The sequence below is a fragment of the Harpegnathos saltator genome, unplaced genomic scaffold, assembly GCF_003227715.2.
Source record: "Harpegnathos saltator strain DR-91 unplaced genomic scaffold, Hsal_v8.6 scaffold609, whole genome shotgun sequence".
NCBI lineage: Eukaryota > Metazoa > Arthropoda > Insecta > Hymenoptera > Formicidae > Harpegnathos > Harpegnathos saltator.
In genome coordinates, this window is record NW_020230437.1 from 9,869 (window position 1) to 29,630 (window position 19,762).

General features: G+C 61.4%; 1 protein-coding gene across 1 annotated transcript; it reads right to left on the reverse strand.

Moving 5' to 3' along the window:
* Positions 1-5,428: 5,428 nt before the first annotated feature.
* Positions 5,429-7,557, reverse strand: LOC112589806 (ABC transporter F family member 4-like). The gene is made up of 5 exons (XM_025304429.1): positions 7,459-7,557; positions 7,191-7,354; positions 6,864-7,143; positions 5,659-6,780; positions 5,429-5,593 (listed from the first exon to the last, which is right to left on the reverse strand). The coding sequence occupies exons 1-5, from the start codon at positions 7,555-7,557 to the stop codon at positions 5,429-5,431; spliced, it is 1,830 nt and encodes a 609-aa protein (XP_025160214.1).
* Positions 7,558-19,762: the final 12,205 nt, after the last annotated feature.

Here is a 19,762-nt window from a genome sequence, read left to right on the forward strand (position 1 = left end):
GAGCGGCCCGGAGCACCCCTCCACCCCCCGGGTACCGCGAGGGGTTCCAAACCCTCGCGGTGTGCAGACCCGGGTGTGGGTACCTCTCTCCGCCTGGCCGTGGCCAGGACGGATGAGGGAGAGGATCGTTCCCTTCGGCTGCCGGAGCACCGGCGTGCAATGCCTCCGGGAATGAGTCCTCTAGTTGGCGCCTGAGGGTGTCTCGACCCCGACCTCGGAATACGTCCGAGCGGCCCGAAACACCCCTCCACCCCCCGGGTACCGTGGGGCAAGCCCCACGGTGTGCAGACCCGGGTGTGGGTTCCTCTGTCCGTCCGACCGAGGCCGAACGGGTGAGGGAAGTCGGGGAGTCCACCTTCGAGACGAAGGTGGGGTCCTCTCCCCTCGTCACCCTAGGGTGCCCCGACCCAGACCTCGGAATAAGTCCGAGCGGCCCGGGACATCCCCTCCACCCCCCAGGTACCGTGGGAATAGTCCCGCACGGTGTGCAGACCCGGGTGTGGGATCCTTCGTTCGCCCAGCCGTGGCTGGGACGAGCGAGGGAGAGAGATCCTCCCCTCTTCGGCTGCCGGAGCACCGGCGTGCAATCTAACCTAACCTAACCTAACCTAACCTAACCTAACCTAACCTAACCTAACCTAACCTAACCTAACCTAACCTAACCCATACTAACCTAACCTAACCTAACCTAACCTTTTTTTTTTTTTTTTTTTTTTGACGAGGAGGAAATCCATCATGGATACCCTGACCCTCGGGGAAGGGCCAGGGTTATGCCGGACTCCTACCGGCTAAAACCTCCCCGGGTGGCGCTGCGAAGGGACTTGGTTCGGGGCCCCGGTGCCGTGTAACTGCTGATCGGGGCCCCGAGTCCAGATGTTGCACCTTCTGTCCCTGAGGGGCGGGGCGGGGGAGGGGGGAAGCCGACCCGAGGGTCCGCTTCGACCGCCGCTCCCCCAGGGGAAGGGGGAAGCCGGCCCGAGGGCCCGCTTCGACCGCCGTTCCCCTTTCCCACCCCTCACGCCTCGTCTCTTCGGTCGGGAAGGGGGAAGCCGGCCGAGGCCCGCTTCACCGCCGTTCCCGACCAGACGAGGCGCCGCCTGTACACACGTTGTGTGGCTGACTGACCCACCGTATCAGCCAGCCACCCTACCTTGGGAGGGCTGGTTGGAGCACCGGGAGTCCCCGCCCGGTGCCCCACCCTCCCGCCCGGTGGTTGCGGGGAGATGTACTCCCCTAGCCGCCGGGCTCTCCCCACCTCCGCGGAGGAATGGGGCGGGGGGTCCTAGTGACCCCCCTTCCCGCATGTCCGACTGGTCTGTCGGACCTGCGATTAAGGGGGGGAGGGGCATTTGTTTCGATGATTCGTTATCATCGATGCCCTCTCCCCCCCTCATTTTCATCCGACTCCCGTTCTTGTGGGAGTCGGCGGTCTGCGGGTGTAGGGCCTGGGCCTGAGCCTGGCCCTCCACCCGCTACCTTCTCTCATCGTCGCTGCCCTTGGTGGGACAGCGGGGGGTGGCGGCGGTGGTGGCGCCGCAGTCACCCCTGCTGCTGGGGGGGCGGTCAGCATGGCTGCCGCCACCATTAGGGGGGTGAGGCGGCGCAAAACCACCACCGCCACCCTTCCGTCTCCGACTACTCTCCGGTTTCCACGGGGGGCACCGTGCCCCCTGCGGGTACCCCGTCTCGCTGCTGGTGCCTGGGGGGGAGCAGGAGGGGGAGGGGGGGGAGGAGGTGGAGGAGGCGGTGGTTGGCCCACCATCCTCCTGAGCTCATCCTCCTCCGAGGAATCAACGTCCCCCTCCCTGCTCCTGCTTCTCCCCGCCCTCCATTGGCGGTGCCTCTCTCTCCGTCTTCTCTTTCTCCCCCGGCCCTCTGCCTCTCTCCGCGCTTCTTCCGCCTCCTCCTTCTGCGTCATTACCGAGTCGCAGAAGGAGGAGAACGCATCCCATCTCTTCTCACTCCCGAGGATCGCCCCGACTATCCTCGGGAGTGAGAGGTCCTGGCCCAAGGCCCTGACCATGACTCCGCGCTCGGCACTCCAGGCGGGGCAGTCCTGGAGTGTGTGTTGCGCGGAGTCATGGTCGTGTCCGCAGTGGTGGCATGTCGCCGTGCGCTCCTTGCCTATCCGGCACAGGTACTCACCGAAGCATCCATGCCCGGTGAGCACCTGTGCCATCCTAAAGGTCAGGGTCCCGTGGGCCCTTCCTACCCACTCTGGCAGGAAGGGCCGGACGGCCTCGACGGTCCTCCTTCCGTACCTGGCATTAGCCAGGAGTCGCTGCCATCTCTGAAGGAGGACCTGTCGAGTCTGGTGCTTCATCCTTCTGATTGTCCTGGCGAGCGGTTCTTCCGCCCCCCCCATACGCAGGAGCTCACGCTTCCTATCGTACATTCGATTGTACGATAGGGCCATGAGCTCCAAGGGGGGCATGCTCGCCAGGACCGTCGCCGCCACGTGGGATACTGTTCGGTAGCATCGGGCCACCCTGACCGCCAGCGCCCTTTGCACCCTGCGCAGGGTTGCCTGTATCGGGCGACTGACGGCCAGGGCTTCCGCCCATATCGGTGCCCCGTAAAGGGCCACCGAGTTGAGTACCCCAGCGTGGAGGCGACGCGCCTTCCCATCGGGTCCCCCGGTTCTCGGCATTAGTCTGCTGACTCCGTTGGAGACAGCCCTCAACCGGGGGACCAGGCGATTGAAATGTTCCTTGAAGCACCAGGTGCCGTCCAGGGTGAGGCCCAGATATCTCATCTGGGCCTCTATCGGGACCCTGACCCTTCCCACTCTGATCTGGGCCTGGGGTGGCTTCATCCTCCTACCATGGAGGAATATTGCCTCCGTTTTTCTCTCCGCCACCACCAGACCCAGTCCGCGAATGGAGCGCACGACGCATGCCACCGCGAGGTTGGCCGTTCTCACGGCCTCCCCCCAGTCTCTCCCCCCGGCTATGATGAGCGTGTCATCGGCGTAGCAGATGATGCTACAGCCGGGGGGGAGGGCAGTTTGGAGGACAGAGTCGTAACCGAGGTTCCACAGGAGGGGGCCCAAAACGGACCCCTGTGGAACCCCGCAACTCATGCCCCTCTCGCATACCTTGCCGTCGGCGTCTCTCCAGGCTAGACGCCGACCCCGGAAGTAATCCCTGACGACGGCCACGAGGTAGGGTGGGAATTGGAAGTGGCCTTCCATGGCCTCCACCACCCTACCCCAGGGCAGGGTGTTGAATGCGTTGGCGATGTCTAATGACACCGCCACCGCCACCCCGCCCTCCTGCACGATGGCCTCCGAGAGGGACCGCAGACGCCGAATCGCGTCTACGGTTGAACGTCCCTCCCGGAAGCCATATTGGCCGTCGTCAAGGTTCGGACCTTCCCGGGACATATGCTCCACGAGACGGGCAGCTATGACACGCTCGAAGAGCTTGCCCGCCTCGTCCAGGAGACATATGGGCCGGTATGCGGAGGGGGTGTCCTCCGGTTTGCCCTCTTTACGGAGGAGGACCACATTGGCCCTCCCCCAGACTGGGGGGAACCTCCGTTCCCTCAGGGCTCGCGAGAATATCCTCGCGAGCCTTCCGCCTAGGTACCCCGAGGCCAGGGTAAGGACGCGGCCGGGGATTCCATCGGGTCCTGGCGCCTTCCGGCTTTTGACCCTTTTGATGGCCCCGGCCACCTCCTCCTCGGTGACCCCCGGTACCACCCCTTGTTGTTCAGGGGTGGGTGCAACGTACGGGCCCATGGGGTCCCCTTCCCTGACCGGGAAGAGGGTCCCCATGACCCGCTCCAAGAACCGGGGGTCGAGCGTCTCCGTTAGCGGGGGCGTCCATGGTTTCAGCTTGTTCATCACCATTTTGTATGGACGCCCCCACGGATCCGCGTCCAGCGAGAGGAGGAGGGTGTCCCACCCTTTTCCTCTGGCTGCCCCAATCGCATCTCTGAGGGATGCTGCCGCTAGGCAAAACTCCCTCCGGGCAGCCAGAACAGCCTCGGGGTCCGAGTGAGGGTCATTACGGACCCTCCTGAAGGCCCGCCTGAGGTGGACCGACTTGTGCCGGAGATCGGCTATGGCGTCGGTCCACCACCAGGCGGACCTTTTGGGGCAGGACCTGACTCTGGGCATGGCTTCGTCGCACGCACGCGCGATGACTTCCATAATTGCCATAACCTCAGAGTCGAGGTCCCGCCCCTCTTCCTGCCGTGGCCAGGTGGCAGCCTCTAGGGAGATGTCCAATGCCTCCCTGTCCAGTTTGTTCAGGGACCATCTCCCCGGTCGGGGTTGCATTCGGGGTTGCTTGGACCGCAGGCCCTCGGGGGTGACGGACAGCTCCATCTCTATCAAGAGATGATCGGAAAGAGCTTCGAGCTCGTCCGCCACCCTCCAACTCCGCACCCGCTTCCAGGCCGCGGGGGAAGCCCACGTGAGATCGATGATCGATTCTCCCCGCGACCCTACGAACGTCGATTCGCGTCCCACGTTCAGCGGGTGCAGATCAAGGCCCGCGGCCCAATCTTCCACCTCCTCCCCCCTCCTGTCACCATCCCGGGATCCCCACAATTCCGACTTCGCGTTGAAGTCCCCGGCGATGATGACAGGTCCGGGGAGGTACCGTCTAACGGCCCTCCCCATATCTCGGAGCCTGGACTTGAAACTAGGAAAGTCCAGGCTCTTTGTTGGGGGGAGGTACACCCCGACCACGATGATGGCTCCCCACCTGGCCACGACAAACCCCCTGCCTCGGTCCAAATACTCGGCAGGGGTGAGCACTGCTCGCCTTCCACACAATAGCGACAGAGCCCAACTCGTCCCCGAACCATCTGCGGTTCTTGGGGACATGGTGGGGCTCTGCCGCTATGCCCAAGCCTGCACCGCGCTCCGTCATAGTATGCTCGAACAATGGGAGCGCTTGACGGGCGCGGTGCAGGTTTCCTTGTAATAACTTATTGTCCATTTTCCGTTATTACTACCACCTTCTCTCCCGGCTGTTCGCCGTCGGTATCCTCGTCTTGCCTGGTTCTTTTCTCTCCCCTCTTCCCCTCCACCTCCATCTCCCCGTCATCAGTGGGAGGCTGAGGGGGAGGCGGAAGAGAGAGAGAGGCTCCTCTCTTTCTTTGAGGAAGTGGAGGTTGGGGCTCCTTCTCCCGGTTTACCCCCCCCTCCACCTCTTTTCCCTCCTCGGTTTCTTTGTTTTTCCCCACTGGGGATGCAGGAGGGTCTCGCGGCGGCGGTGCGGTCGCCGTACCCCCTTCCACTGCATCCCCAGGGACGTTCTTCCTCCTCTTGGGGGGACGACAAGATGGTCCCCCCATTCTATGATCAGCCTTTACGCCGGCCTCTGCGCAAATTTGGCATCTGGCTCTGGCGTTACACTCCCGAGCCAAGTGACCGTATTCTCCGCATCTATAACAATTTTCGCGTCTATCATTGCTACTTTTGCAGTTTACTTGTACATGCCCTTTCTCTAGGCATTTGTAGCATTGTAGTGCTCTTGCCTGTAGTAGTTCTGCTTTGGTTAGGGTCCACCCAATTTTGATATTTCCTGTTTCTGCCACTTTCTTGGCCGCCGCTAGGGGGCACTGTACCCATATTGTTCTATAATTGTTGTAGGCTACTCTTATGTTTCCGGTTTTAACCTCTCTTGCCTGACATCCCCCTACCTTTGCTACTGCCTCCACTACTTCCTTCTCAGAGGTGGATATCTCCAGCCCTTTTAGCCTTAGTTCCCCCATTTTCTGCGGTCTACTCACTCTTGCCCTATCCGTCAGGACCTCCTTGAGTTTATCCGCCAATAGGTCCGCTTGTTTGTTCCTTTCCTCACCGGGTATCTCAAACACCAGTGCTCCTGTGGCCCCTACTCTAGTCTTTATCTTTTCGATACCTATTCCCTCTAGGTCTATCCTCCTTTTTGCTTCCGCTAGTAGGTCCTTGTACTGTCCTTTCTCGGCGGTGATTGTCACTGCCGCCGTGTTAGGGACTCTTCTCTTATTCTTTTTTCCCCCCTTCTTTTCGGGAATTACCACCTTTTTTATTACTGTTTCTTTCCTCCTCTGTTCTTCCTTCTCCCTCTTCTTTTCTCTTCTGCCCACCACTTTCGTCCACACTTCTTGTGGTATAGGTGTCTCCTCCTTGCCCTGTTGTGCTTGCTCCTTTTTTTGCTGTCTTGTGGGTGGAAGTTGAGGGAACTCTTTCCTGTATGTGTTTTCCCGGTATTGTGTCCTTCCTTGTTCTTCCATTTCTTTTACCTCTCCTTTCCCTTTATTCCCTTGTTTTCTCCATGCTCCTTGTTTGGAAGTTTCCTGTGACTTCCATTCATTCATGGCCTGGAACACTATTCTCGAAACTTCCTCTCCCAGTCCCTTCTTTCCTTCTTTCATTGTTTCCTCCCTCCTTTCCACCCTGACTCTAGTATTTAGGGGGACATTTTCCCTAATCTTGGGACCTACTTCTTTTCTTGCGACCCTGGCTTCCTTTACCGGGCGTTTCCCGTCCTTTGGGATTAATCCTTTTGGGATTTCTATAATCCCAATCGGGATCTCCTCCTCCTCCTCCACCATGTCCACCATAGGTGGGGTGATCGCCCTTTCTTCCTTCTTCATACGCATCAGGGACGAGGGAGCACCCGTCCTTTGTTGCGGTGCCTTCTCCGTACCCTGACCCACATTTCCCGGGTGTTTTGAGGGCGGGGAGGATACCACTGCTGTATGCGGCGGTGCCTCCCTTATACCTCGGAGCATCTGTTTGACCTCCTCCAGCTCCTTCCTCACCTCTGTCAGCGACGTCTTGAGTTGCGTTCTCCGTCCTCAGTTCTTCTATAGATCCATATTCTCCCGCATCTATCTTGCGCCATTTGCATTGCCATTACGTTGGCTCCTGCAGTTATGGCAGCTGCGGCGTCTCTGAGCACCTTAACATGGGTACCCTTTAAACTCTTAGATTTCTGCGAGAATCCTAGAACTTTTGTCGACGCTTCAAGGATCGTCGCCGTGACGTCCCGGAAGGGGGCCTCCTCAAGATGTTCAGTAAGTCTTTTAATTTCGGCCTTGTACTTCCTATTGGTAGTACAATCCTGAAACTCTTCGCAAGGGTTTTCCATGCCCTTTAGCAGGAATTCCTCCCTTCTCTGTTCCAGGATAACCTGCTTCCTGGCCAGGAATTCTTTTTGAGCCGGTATCCCCCTGTTGTCTCCGGCCTGCCCCTGCCTTTGATGGCCTTCTCCACGAGGCGTTCTTCGTCGGTGTTCCCGTCCTCGTCTCTGGGGATCTCCCACTTCCCTTCCTTCTTCTTGTGGGCAGTCTTCACGCCATCGTCCGAGTCCTCCTCCTTGGAGGTGGCAAAAGGCGTCGAATCATCGACCTTGAGCGGCGATCGGGATCGGTCACTGTCCTCGATCTCTTCCGCCCTTTTCGTCACTAGGGACTTCGCGCTCCGAAGCCCCTCCCTCCTTGCCGTTATCTGGCCTTTGCCAGTTCGGCATCTCGTGTCAATGGTCCTTGCCTGGGTCGTCTTATTTGTTCCGTGTCCGATGATTCGTAAGATGAGGAATTAGTGTCAGTCATTGTGGTTTAAAACCCACCACTCTGCACGGCTCCGGTGCCCGGGCATGCCCGCATCCCCCCGGCAAGGGGGAGCCTCCGAGTTCCCCCGGAGGAGCACCATATGGCACGGGCCGACGGAATATGACATCGTCGGCACAGGCCTCCCGCCCCCTACACGCGCCCTGACCACCATCTCTGGTGGCCAGACCGCTTTCGGGGGTCCCACACCTCCGACAATGTGGGCACCGTGCAGAGCGCCGCCACGCGGGGGGCCCCATGGAAGGAGATAGTTCACCGGTGTCGCACCCCACCGGGAACGTCTCCCCCATGGCAGCCAGCGTGCTCGCGCCGCCCGAGGGTCCGCTTTAGGGTGATGCGATCGCATTCCCTCGGGCACAGCACACAGGGGCTCCGACCCCGCCTCGGAATACGTCCGAGCGGCCCGGAGCACCCCTCCACCCCCCGGGTACCGCGAGGGGTTCCAAACCCTCGCGGTGTGCAGACCCGGGTGTGGGTACCTCTCTCCGCCTGGCCGTGGCCAGGACGGATGAGGGAGAGGATCGTTCCCTTCGGCTGCCGGAGCACCGGCGTGCAATGCCTCCGGGAATGAGTCCTCTGATCGGCGCATGAGGGTGTCTCGACCCAGACCTCGGAATACGTCCGAGCGGCCCGAGACACCCCTCCACCCCCCGGGTACCGTGGGGCAAGCCCCACGGTGTGCAGACCCGGGTGTGGGTTCCTCTGTCCGTCCGACCGAGGCCGAACGGGTGAGGGAAGTCGGGGAGTCCACCTTCGAACGAAGGTGGGGTCCTCTCCCCTCGTCACCCTAGGGTGCCCCGACCCAGACCTCGGAATAAGTCCGAGCGGCCCGGGACATCCCCTCCACCCCCCAGGTACCGTGGGAATAGTCCCACGGTGTGCAGACCCGGGTGTGGGATCCTTCGTTCGCCCAGCCGTGGCTGGGACGAGCGAGGGAGAGAGATCCTCCCCTCTTCGGCTGCCGGAGCACCGGCGTGCAATGCCTAGGAGGGTGGGATCTCTCAGGACGCGGCAGCGTACCCCGACCCCGACCTCGGAAACGTCCGAGCGGCCCGGAGTACCCCTCCGCATCTCAGGCACCACGGGGGAGGAGGATCCCCATGGGGTGGAGCCCTGGATGCGGGTACGTCCCTCCGCCCCGGTCTAACCGTAACGGTCCAACCGAGGCGGGAGGAAAGGGTTCTCTCTCCGAGGCTGCCGGAACACCGGCGTGCAATGCCTCGGAGAGAGAGGTCCCCTTCCTGGAGCGAGTGTGGAGGAGGTCATCCCTGTCGGCTGCCGGAGCACCGGCGTGCAATGCCTTCAGGGATGATGATCTCCTCCCACCCGCTCTGTGACCGTGCTGGTCATGGACCAGGCTGGTCACTCAGCCCGGTCGGGTGCTCTTGGTCCAGTCCCTCCGTACAGACCACTCCGGCTTGGTAGAACCTGCCAGGGGCCGAAACCCCCGCCGGCACAGCTCTGTACATCATCGGGACCTTCAAGCCTCCCCACCACGTCAAGGTGGCACCCACGGGGAGGAACCTAACCTAACCTTTTTTTTTTTTTTTTTTTTTTTTTTGACGAGGAGGAAATCCATCATGGATACCCTGACCCTCGGGGAAGGGCCAGGGTTATGCCGGACTCCTACCGGCTAAAACCTCCCCGGGTGGCGCTGCGAAGGGACTTGGTTCGGGGCCCCGGTGCCATGTAACTGCTGATCGGGGCCCCGAGTCCAGATGTTACACCTTCTGTCCCTGAGGGGCGGGGGGGGGAGGGGGGAAGCCGACCCGAGGGTCCGCTTCGACCGCCGCTCCCCCAGGGGAAGGGGGAAGCCGGCCCGAGGGCCCGCTTCGACCGCCGTTCCCCTTTCCCACCCCTCACGCCTCGTCTCTTCGGTCGGGAGGGGGGAAGCCGGCCGAGGCCCGCTTCACCACCGTTCCCGACCAGACGAGGCGCCGCCAAAACACGTTGTGTGGCTGACTGACCCACCGTATCAGCCAGCCACCCTACCTTGGGAGGGCTGGTTGGGGCACCGGGAGTCCCCGCCCGGTGCCCCACCCTCCCGCCCGGCGGTTGCGGGGAGATCTACTCCCCTAGCCGCCGGGCTCTCCCCACCTCCGCGGAGGAATGGGGCGGGGGGTCCTAGTGACCCCCCTTCCCGCATGTCCGACTGGTCTGTCGGACCTGCGATTAAGGGGGGGAGGGGCATTTGTTTCGATGATTCCTTATCATCGATGCCCTCTCCCCCCCTCATTTTCATCCGACTCCCGTTCTTGTGGGAGTCGGCGGTCTGCGTGTGTAGGGCCTAGGCCTGAGCCGGGCCCTCCACCCGCTACCTTCTCCCGTCGTCGCTGCCCTTGGTGGGACAGCGGGGGGTGGCGGCGGTGGTGGCGCCGCAATCACCCCTGCTGCTGGGGGGGCGGTCAGCATGGCTGCCGCCACCATTAGGGGGGTGAGGCGGTGCAAAACCACCACCGCCACCCTTCCGTCTCCGACTCCTCTCCGGTTTCCACGGGGGGCACCGTGCCCCCTGCGGGTTCCCCGTCTCGCTGCTTGTGCCTGGGGGGAGCAGGAGGGGGAGGGGGGGGAGGAGGTGGAGGAGGTGGTGGTTGGCCCACCATCCTCCTGAGCTCATCCTCCTCCGAGGAATCAACGTCCCCCTCCCTACTCCTGCTTCTCCCCGCCCTCCACTGGCGGTGTCTCTCGCGCCGCCGCCGCTTCCTTCCCCCCCTCTGCCTCTCTCCGCGCTTCTTCAGCCTCCTCCTTCTGCGTCATTACCGAGTCGCAGAAGGAGGAGAACGCATCCCATCTCTTCTCACTCCCGAGGATCGCCCCGACTATCCTCGGGAGTGAGAGGTCCTGGCCCAAGGCCCTGACCATGACTCCGCGCTCGGCACTCCAGGCGGGGCAGTCCTGGAGTGTGTGTTGCGCGGAGTCATGGTCGTGTCCGCAGTGGTGGCATGTCGCCGTGCGCTCCTTGCCTATCCGGCACAGGTACTCACCGAAGCATCCATGCCCGGTGAGCACCTGTGCCATCCTAAAGGTCAGGGTCCCGTGGGCCCTTCCTACCCACTCTGGCAGGAAGGGCCGGACGGCCTCGACGGTCCTCCTTCCGTACCTGGCATTAGCCAGGAGTCGCTGCCATCTCTGAAGGAGGACCTGTCGAGTCTGGTGCTTCATCCTTCTGATTGTCCTGGCGAGCGGTTCTTCCGCCCCCCCCATACGCAGGAGCTCACGCTTCCTATCGTACATTCGATGTACGATAGGGCCATGAGCTCCAGGGGGGCATGCTCGCCAGGACCGTCGCCGCCACGTGGGATACTGTTCGGTAACAGCGGGCCACCCTGACCGCCAGCGCCCTCTGCACCCTGCGCAGGGTTGCTTGTATAGGGCGACTGACGGCCAGGGCTTCCGCCCATATCGGTGCCCCGTAAAGGGCCACCGAGTTTAGTACCCCAGCGTGGAGGCGACGCGCCTTCCCATCGGGTCCCCCGGTTCTCGGCATGAGTCTGCTGACTCCGTTGAGACAGCCCTCAACCGGGGGACCAGGCGATTGAAGTGTTCCTTGAAGCACCAGGTGCCGTCCAGGGTGAGGCCCAGATATCTCATCTGGGCCTCTATTGGGACCCTGACCCTTCCCACTCTGATCTGGGCCTGGGGTGGCTTCATCCTCCTACCATGGAGGAATATTGCCTCCGTTTTCCTCTCCGCCACCACCAGACCCAGTCCGCGAATGGAGCGCACGACGCATGCCACCGCGAGGTTGGCCTTTCTCACGGCCTCCCCCCAGTCTCTCCCCCCGGCTATGATGAGCGTATCATCAGCGTAGCAGATGATGCTACAGCCGGGGGGGAGGGCAGTTTGGAGGACAGAGTCGTAACCGAGGTTCCACAGGAGGGGGCCCAAAACGGACCCCTGTGGAACCCCGCAACTCATGCCCCTCTCGCATACCTTGCCGTCGGCGTCTCTCCAGGCTAGACGCCGACCCCGGAAGTAATCCCTGACGACGGCCACGAGGTAGGGTGGGAATTGGAAGTGGCCTTCCATGGCCTCAACCACCCTACCCCAGGGCAGGGTGTTAAACGCGTTGGCGATGTCCAAAGACACCGCCACCGCCACCCCGCCCTCCTGCACAATGGCCTCCGAGAGGGACCGCAGACGCCGAATCGCGTCCACGGTTGAACGTCCCTCCCGGAAGCCGTATTGGCCGTCGTCAAGGTTCGGACCTATCCGGGACATATGCTCCACGAGGCGGGCAGCTATGACACGCTCGAAGAGCTTGCCCGCCTCGTCCAGGAGACATATGGGCCGGTATGCGGAGGGGGTGTCCTCCGGTTTGCCCTCTTTACGGAGGAGGACCACATTGGCCCTCCCCCAGACTGGGGGGAACCTCCGTTCCCTCAGGGCTCGCGAGAATATCCTCGCGAGCCTTCCGCCTAGGTACCCCGAGGCCAGGGTAAGGACGCGGCCGGGGATTCCATCGGGTCCTGGCGCCTTCCGGCTTTTGACCCTTTTGATGGCCCCGGCCACCTCCTCCTCGGTGACCCCCGGTACCACCCCTTGTTGTTCAGGGGTGGGTGCAACGTACGGGCCCATGGGGTCCCCTTCCCTGACCGGGAAGAGGGTCCCCATGACCCGCTCCAAGAACCGGGGGTCGAGCGTCTCCGTTAGCGGGGGCGTCCATGGTTTCAGCTTGTTCATCACCATTTTGTATGGACGCCCCCACGGATCCGCGTCCAGCGAGAGGAGGAGGGTGTCCCACCCTTTTCCTCTGGCTGCCCCAATCGCATCTCTGAGGGATGCTGCCGCTAGGCAAAACTCCCTCCGGGCAGCCAGAACAGCCTCGGGGTCCGAGTGAGGGTCATTACGGACCCTCCTGAAGGCCCGCCTGAGGTGGACCGACTTGTGCCGGAGATCGGCTATGGCGTCGGTCCACCACCAGGCGGACCTTTTGGGGCAGGACCTGACTCTGGGCATGGCTTCGTCGCACGCATGCGCGATGACTTCCATAATTGCCATAACCTCAGAGTCGAGGTCCCGCCCCTCTTCCTGCCGTGGCCAGGTGGCAGCCTCTAGGGAGATGTCCAGTGCTTCCCTGTCCAGTTTATTCAGGGACCATCTCCCCGGTCGGGGTTGCATTCGGGGTTGCTTGGACCGCAGGCCCTCGGGGGTGACGGACAGCTCCATCTCTATTAAGAGATGATCTGAAAGAGCTTCGAGCTCGTCCGCCACCCTCCAACTCCGCACCCGCTTCAGGGCCGCGGGGGAAGCCCACGTGAGATCGATGATCGATTCTCCCCGCGACCCTACGAACGTCGATTCGCGTCCCTCGTTCAGCGGGTGCAGATCAAGGCCCGCGGCCCAATCTTCCACCTCCTCCCCCCTCCTGTCACCATCCCGGGATCCCCACGTTCCGACTTCGCATTGAAGTCCCCGGCGATGATGACAGGTCCGGGGAGGTACCGTCTAACGGCCCTCCCCATATCCCGGAGCCTGGACTTGAAACTAGGAAAGTCCAGGCTCTTTGTTGGGGGGAGGTACACCCCGACCACTATGATGGCTCCCCACCTGGCCACGACAAACCCCCTGCCTCGGTCCAAATACTCGGCAGGGGCTGAGCAGCTGCTCGCCTTCCACACAATAGCGACAGAGCCCAATTCGTCCCCGAACCACCTGCGGTTCCTGGGGACATGGTGGGGCTCTGCCGCTATTCCTAGGCCTGCACCGCGCTCCGTCATAGTATGCTCAAACAGAGGGAGCGCTTGACGGGCGCGGTGCAGGTTTCCTTGTAATAACTTATTGTCCATTTTCCGTTATTACTACCACCTTCTCTCCCGGCTGTTCGCCGTCGGTATCCTCGTCTTGCCTGGTTCTTTTCTCTCCCCTCTTCCCCTCCACCTCCATCTCCCCGTCATCAGTGGGAGGCTGAGGGGGAGGCGGAAGAGAGAGAGAGGCTCCTCTCTTTCTTTGAGGAAGTGGAGGTTGGGGCTCCTTCTCCCGGTTTACCCCCCCCTCCACCTCTTTTCCCTCCTCGGTTTCTTTGTTTTTCCCCACTGGGGATGCAGGAGGGTCTCGCGGCGGCGGTGCGGTCGCCGTACCCCCTTCCACTGCATCCCCAGGGACGTTCTTCCTCCTCTTGGGGGGACGACAAGATGGTCCCCCCATTCTATGATCTGCCTTTACGCCGGCCTCTGCGCAAATTTGGCATCTGGCTCTGGCGTTACACTCCCGAGCCAAGTGACCGTATTCTCCGCATCTATAACAATTTTCGCGTCTATCATTGCTACTTTTGCAGTTTACTTGTACATGCCCTTTCTCTAGGCATTTGTAGCATTGTAGTGCTCTTGCCTGTAGCAGTTCTGCTTTGGTTAGGGTCCACCCAATTTTGACATTTCCTGTTTCTGCCACCCTCTTGGCCGCCGCTAGGGGGCACTGTACCCATATTGTTCTATAATTGTTGTAGGCTACTCTTATGTTTCCGGTTTTAACCTCTCTTGCCTGACATCCCCTACCTTTGCTACTGCCTCCACTACTTCCTTCTCAGAGGTGGATATCTCCAGCCCTTTTAGCCTTAGTTCCCCCATTTTCTGCGGTCTACTCACTCTTGCCCTATCCGTCAGGACCTCCTTGAGTTTATCCGCCAATAGGTCCGCTTGTTTGTTCCTTTCCTCACCGGGTATCTCAAACACCAGTGCTCCTGTGGCCCCTACTCTAGTCTTTATCTTTTCGATACCTATTCCCTCTAGGTCTATCCTCCTTTTTGCTTCCGCTAGTAGGTCCTTGTACTGTCCTTTCTCGGCGGTGATTGTCACTGCCGCCGTGTTAGGGACTCTTCTCTTATTCTTTTTTCCCCCCTTCTTTTCGGGAATTACCACCTTTTTTATTACTGTTTCTTTCCTCCTCTGTTCTTCCTTCTCCCTCTTCTTTTCTCTTCTACCCACCACTTTCGTCCACACTTCTTGTGGTATAGGTGTCTCCTCCTTGCCCTGTTGTGCTTGCTCCTTTTTTTGCTGCTTGTGGGTGGAAGTTGAGGGAACTCTTTCCTGTATGTGTTTTCCCGGTATTGTGTCCTTCCTTGTTCTTCCATTTCTTTTACCTCTCCTTTCCCTTTATTCCCTTGTTTTCTCCATGCTCCTTGTTTGGAAGTTTCCTGTGACTTCCATTCATTCATGGCCTGGAACACTATTCTCGAAACTTCCTCTCCCAGTCCCTTCTTTCCTTCTTTCATTGTTTCCTCCCTCCTTTCCACCCTGACTCTAGTATTTAGGGGGACATTTTCCCTAATCTTGGGACCTACTTCTTTTCTTGCGACCCTGGCTTCCTTTACCGGGCGTTTCCCGTCCTTTGGGATTAATCCTTTTGGGATTTCTATAATCCCAATCGGGATCTCCTCCTCCTCCTCCACCATGTCCACCATAGGTGGGGTGATCGCCCTTTCTTCCTTCTTCATACGCATCAGGGACGAGGGAGCACCCGTCCTTTGTTGCGGTGCCTTCTCCGTACCCTGACCCACATTTCCCGGGTGTTTTGAGGGCGGGGAGGATACCACTGCTGTATGCGGCGGTGCCTCCCTTATACCTCGGAGCATCTGTTTGACCTCCTCCAGCTCCTTCCTCACCTCTGTCAGCGACGTCTTGAGATTCGCGTTCTCCGTCCGCAGTTCCTCTATAAGATCCATATTACTCCCGCATCTATCTTGCGCCATTTGCATTGCCATTACGTTGGCTCCTGCAGTTATGGCAGCTGCGGCGTCTCTGAGCACCTTAACATGGGTACCCTTTAAACTCTTAGATTTCTGCGAGAATCCTAGAACTTTTGTCGACGCTTCAAGGATCGTCGCCGTGACGTCCCGGAAGGGGGCCTCCTCAAGATGTTCAGTAAGTCTTTTAATTTCGGCCTTGTACTTCCTATTGGTAGTACAATCCTGAAACTCTTCGCAAGGGTTTTCCATGCCCTTTAGCAGGAATTCCTCCCTTCTCTGTTCCAGGATAACCTGCTTCCTGGCCAGAAATTCTTTTTTGAGCCGGTATCCCCCTGTTGTCTCCGGCCTGCCCCTGCCTTTGATGGCCTTCTCCACGAGGCGTTCTTCGTCGGTGTTCCCGTCCTCGTCTCTGGGGATCTCCCACTTCCCTTCCTTCTTCTTGTGGGCAGTCTTCACGCCATCGTCCGAGTCCTCCTCCTTGGAGGTGGCAAAAGGCGTCGAATCATCGACCTTGAGCGGCGATCGGGATCGGTCACTGTCCTCGATCTCTTCCGCCCTTTTCGTCACTAGGGACTTCGCGCTCCGAAGCCCCTCCCTCCTTGCCGTTATCTGGCCTTTGCCAGTTCGGCATCTCGTGTCAATGGTCCTTGCCTGGGTCGTCTTATTTAGTTCCGTGTCCGATGATTCGTAAGATGAGGAATTAGTGTCAGTCATTGTGGTTTAAAACCCACCACTCTGCACGGCTCCGGTGCCCGGGCATGCCCGCATCCCCCCGGCAAGGGGGAGCCTCCGAGTTCCCCCGGAGGAGCACCATATGGCACGGGCCGACGGAATATGACATCGTCGGCACAGGCCTCCCGCCCCCTACACGCGCCCTGACCACCATCTCTGGTGGCCAGACCGCTTTCGGGGGTCCCACACCTCCGACAATGTGGGCACCGTGCAGAGCGCCGCCACGCGGGGGGCCCCATGGAAGGAGATAGTTCACCGGTGTCGCACCCCACCGGGAACGTCTCCCCCATGGCAGCCAGCGTGCTCGCGCCGCCCGAGGGTCCGCTTTAGGGTGATGCGATCGCATTCCCTCGGGCACAGCACACAGGGGCTCCGACCCCGCCTCGGAATACGTCCGAGCGGCCCGGAGCACCCCTCCACCCCCCGGGTACCGCGAGGGGTTCCAAACCCTCGCGGTGTGCAGACCCGGGTGTGGGTACCTCTCTCCGCCTGGCCGTGGCCAGGACGGATGAGGGAGAGGATCGTTCCCATTGGCTGCCGGAGCACCGGCGTGCAATGCCTCCGGGAATGAGTCCTCTAGTTGGCGCCTGAGGGTGTCTCGACCCCGACCTCGGAATACGTCCGAGCGGCCCGAAACACCCCTCCACCCCCCGGGTACCGTGGGGCAAGCCCCACGGTGTGCAGACCCGGGTGTGGGTTCCTCTGTCCGTCCGACCGAGGCCGAACGGGTGAGGGAAGTCGGGGAGTCCACCTTCGAGACGAAGGTGGGGTCCTCTCCCCTCGTCACCCTAGGGTGCCCCGACCCAGACCTCGGAATAAGTCCGAGCGGCCCGGGACATCCCCTCCACCCCCCAGGTACCGTGGGACTAGTCCCACGGTGTGCAGACCCGGGTGTGGGATCCTTCGTTCGCCCAGCCGTGGCTGGGACGAGCGAGGGAGAGAGATCCTCCCCTCTTCGGCTGCCGGAGCACCGGCGTGCAATGCCTAGGAGGGTGGGATCTCTCAGGACGCGGCAGCGTACCCCGACCCCGACCTCGGAAACGTCCGAGCGGCCCGGAGTACCCCTCCGCATCTCAGGCACCACGGGGGAGGAGGATCCCCATGGGGTGGAGCCCTGGATGCGGGTACGTCCCTCCGCCCCGGTCTAACCGTAACGGTCCAACCGAGGCGGGAGGAAAGGGTTCTCTCTCTTCGGCTGCCGGAACACCGGCGTGCAATGCCTCGGAGAGAGAGGTCCCCTTCCTGGAGCGAGTGTGGAGGAGGTCATCCCTGTCGGCTGCCGGAGCACCGGCGTGCAATGCCTTCAGGGATGATGATCTCCTCCCACCCGCTCTGTGACCGTGCTGGTCATGGACCAGGCTGGTCACTCAGCCCGGTCGGGTGCTCTTGGTCCAGTCCCTCCGTACAGACCACTCCGGCTTGGTAGAACCTGCCAGGGGCCGAAACCCCCGCCGGCACAGCTCTGTACATCATCGGGACCTTCAAGCCTCCCCACCACGTCAAGGTGGCACCCACGGGGAGGAGGAACTACTTTTTTTTTTTTTTTTTTTTTTTTTGACGAGGAGGAAATCCATCATGGATACCCTGACCCTCGGGGAAGGGCCAGGGTTATGCCGGACTCCTACCGGCTAAAACCTCCCCGGGTGGCGCTGCGAAGGGACTTGGTTCGGGGCCCCGGTGCCATGTAACTGCTGATCGGGGCCCCGAGTCCAGATGTTGCACCTTCTGTCCCTGAGGGGCGGGGTGGGGGAGGGGGGAAGCCGACCCGAGGGTCCGCTTCGACCGCCGCTCCCCCAGGGGAAGGGGGAAGCCGGCCCGAGGGCCCGCTTCGACCGCCGTTCCCCTTTCCCACCCCTCACGCCTCGTCTCTTTGGTCGGGAAGGGGGAAGCCGGCCGAGGCCCGCTTCAACCACCGTTCCCGACCAGACGAGGCGCCGCCAATGAACACGTTGTGTGGCTGACTGACCCACCGTATCAGCCAGCCACCCTACCTTGGGAGGGCTGGTTGGGCACCGGGAGTCCCCGCCCGGTGCCCCACCCTCCCGCCCGGCGGTTACGGGGAGATATACTCCCCTAGCCGCCGGGCTCTCCCCACCTCCGCGGAGGAATGGGGCGGGGGGTCCTAGCGACCCCCCTCCCGCATGTCCGACTGGACTGTCGGACTTGCGATTAAGGGGGGGAGGGGCATTTGTTTCGATGATTCCTTATCATCGATACCCTCTCCCCCCCTTACTTTCATCCAACCCCTTTTTTCGATGGGGTCGGCGGTCTGCGGGTGTAGGGCCTAGGCCTGAGCCGGGCCCTCCACCCGCTGACTTCTCCCGTCGCTGTCCTTGGCGGGACAGCGGGGGGTGGCGGCGGTGGTAGCGCTGTAGTCACCCCTACTGCTGGGGGGGCGGTCAACATGGCCGCCGCCATCATCAGGGGGGTGAGCCGCTGTAGGACCACCACCGCCACCCTTCCGTCTCCGACTCCTCTACGGTTCCCGCGTGGGGCAACGTGCCCCCTGCGGGTTCCCCGTCTCGCTGCTGCTGGTGCCTGGTGGGGAGCAGGAGGGGGAGGGGGGGGAGGAGGAGGTGGTGGACCCACCATCCTCCTCAGTTCATCCTCCTCTGACGAATCAGCATCCCCCTCCCTGCTCCTGCTCCTCCCCGCTCTCCACTGGCGGTGTCTCTCTCTCCGCCTCCTTTTCCTCCCCCGGCCTTCCGCCCTTCTCCGCATTTCTTCCGCCTCCTCCTTCTGCGTCATGACCGATTCGCAGAAGGAGGAGAATGCATCCCATCTCGTCTCGCTCCCGAGGATCGCCCCGACTATCCTCGGGAGCGAGAGGTCCTGGCCCAAGGCCCGGACCATGACTCCGCGCTCGGTACTCCAGGCGGGGCAGTCCTGGAGTGTGTGTTGCGCGGAGTCATGGTCGTTTCCACAATGGTGGCAGGAAGTTGTGCGTTCCTTCCCAATTCGGCACAGGTACTCACCGAAGCAGCCATGCCCGGTGAGCACCTGTGCCATCCTGAATGTCAGGGTTCCGCGTGCCCTTCCTACCCACTCCTGTAGGAAGGGCCGGACGGCCTCGACGGTCCTCCTCCCGTACCTGGCGTTGGCCAGGAGCCTTTGCCATCTCTCGAGGAGGACCCGCCGAGTCTGGTGCCTCAATTCGCGTATTGCCCTGGCGAGCGGTTCACCGCCCCCCCCTGTACGGATGAGCTCACGCCTCCTGTCGTACACTCTCTTGTACGACAGGGCCGTGAGCTCCAGGGGGGGCATGCTCGCCAGGACCGTCGCCGCCACGCAGGACACGGTGCGGTAGCACCGCGCTACCCTGACCGCCAGCACCCTCTGCACTCTGCGCAATTGCGCCTGCATCGGGCGACTGGCGGCCAGGGCTTCCGCCCAGATTGGCGCGCCATACAGCGCCACCGAATTCAAAATTCCTGCGTGGAGGCGACGAGCCTTCCCGTCTGGTCCCCCGACGTTGGGCATGAGCCTGCCCAAACGGGCGGATACCACCCTTAGTCGGGGGACCAGTCTATTTACATGCTCCTTGAAGCACCAGGTGCCGTCCAATTTGAGGCCCAGATAGTTCATCTGGGCCTCCAGCGGAACCCTGACCACGCCAACCCGCACCCAGGCTTGGGGTGGCTTCCTTCCCTTTTGGTGAAAGAACATTGCTTCCGTTTTTCTTTCAGCCACCACCAAGCCCAGGTTGCGGATGGCACGCACAACTCCTGCCACCGCAATGTTTGCCGTGTTCACGGCATCCCCCCAGTCGTT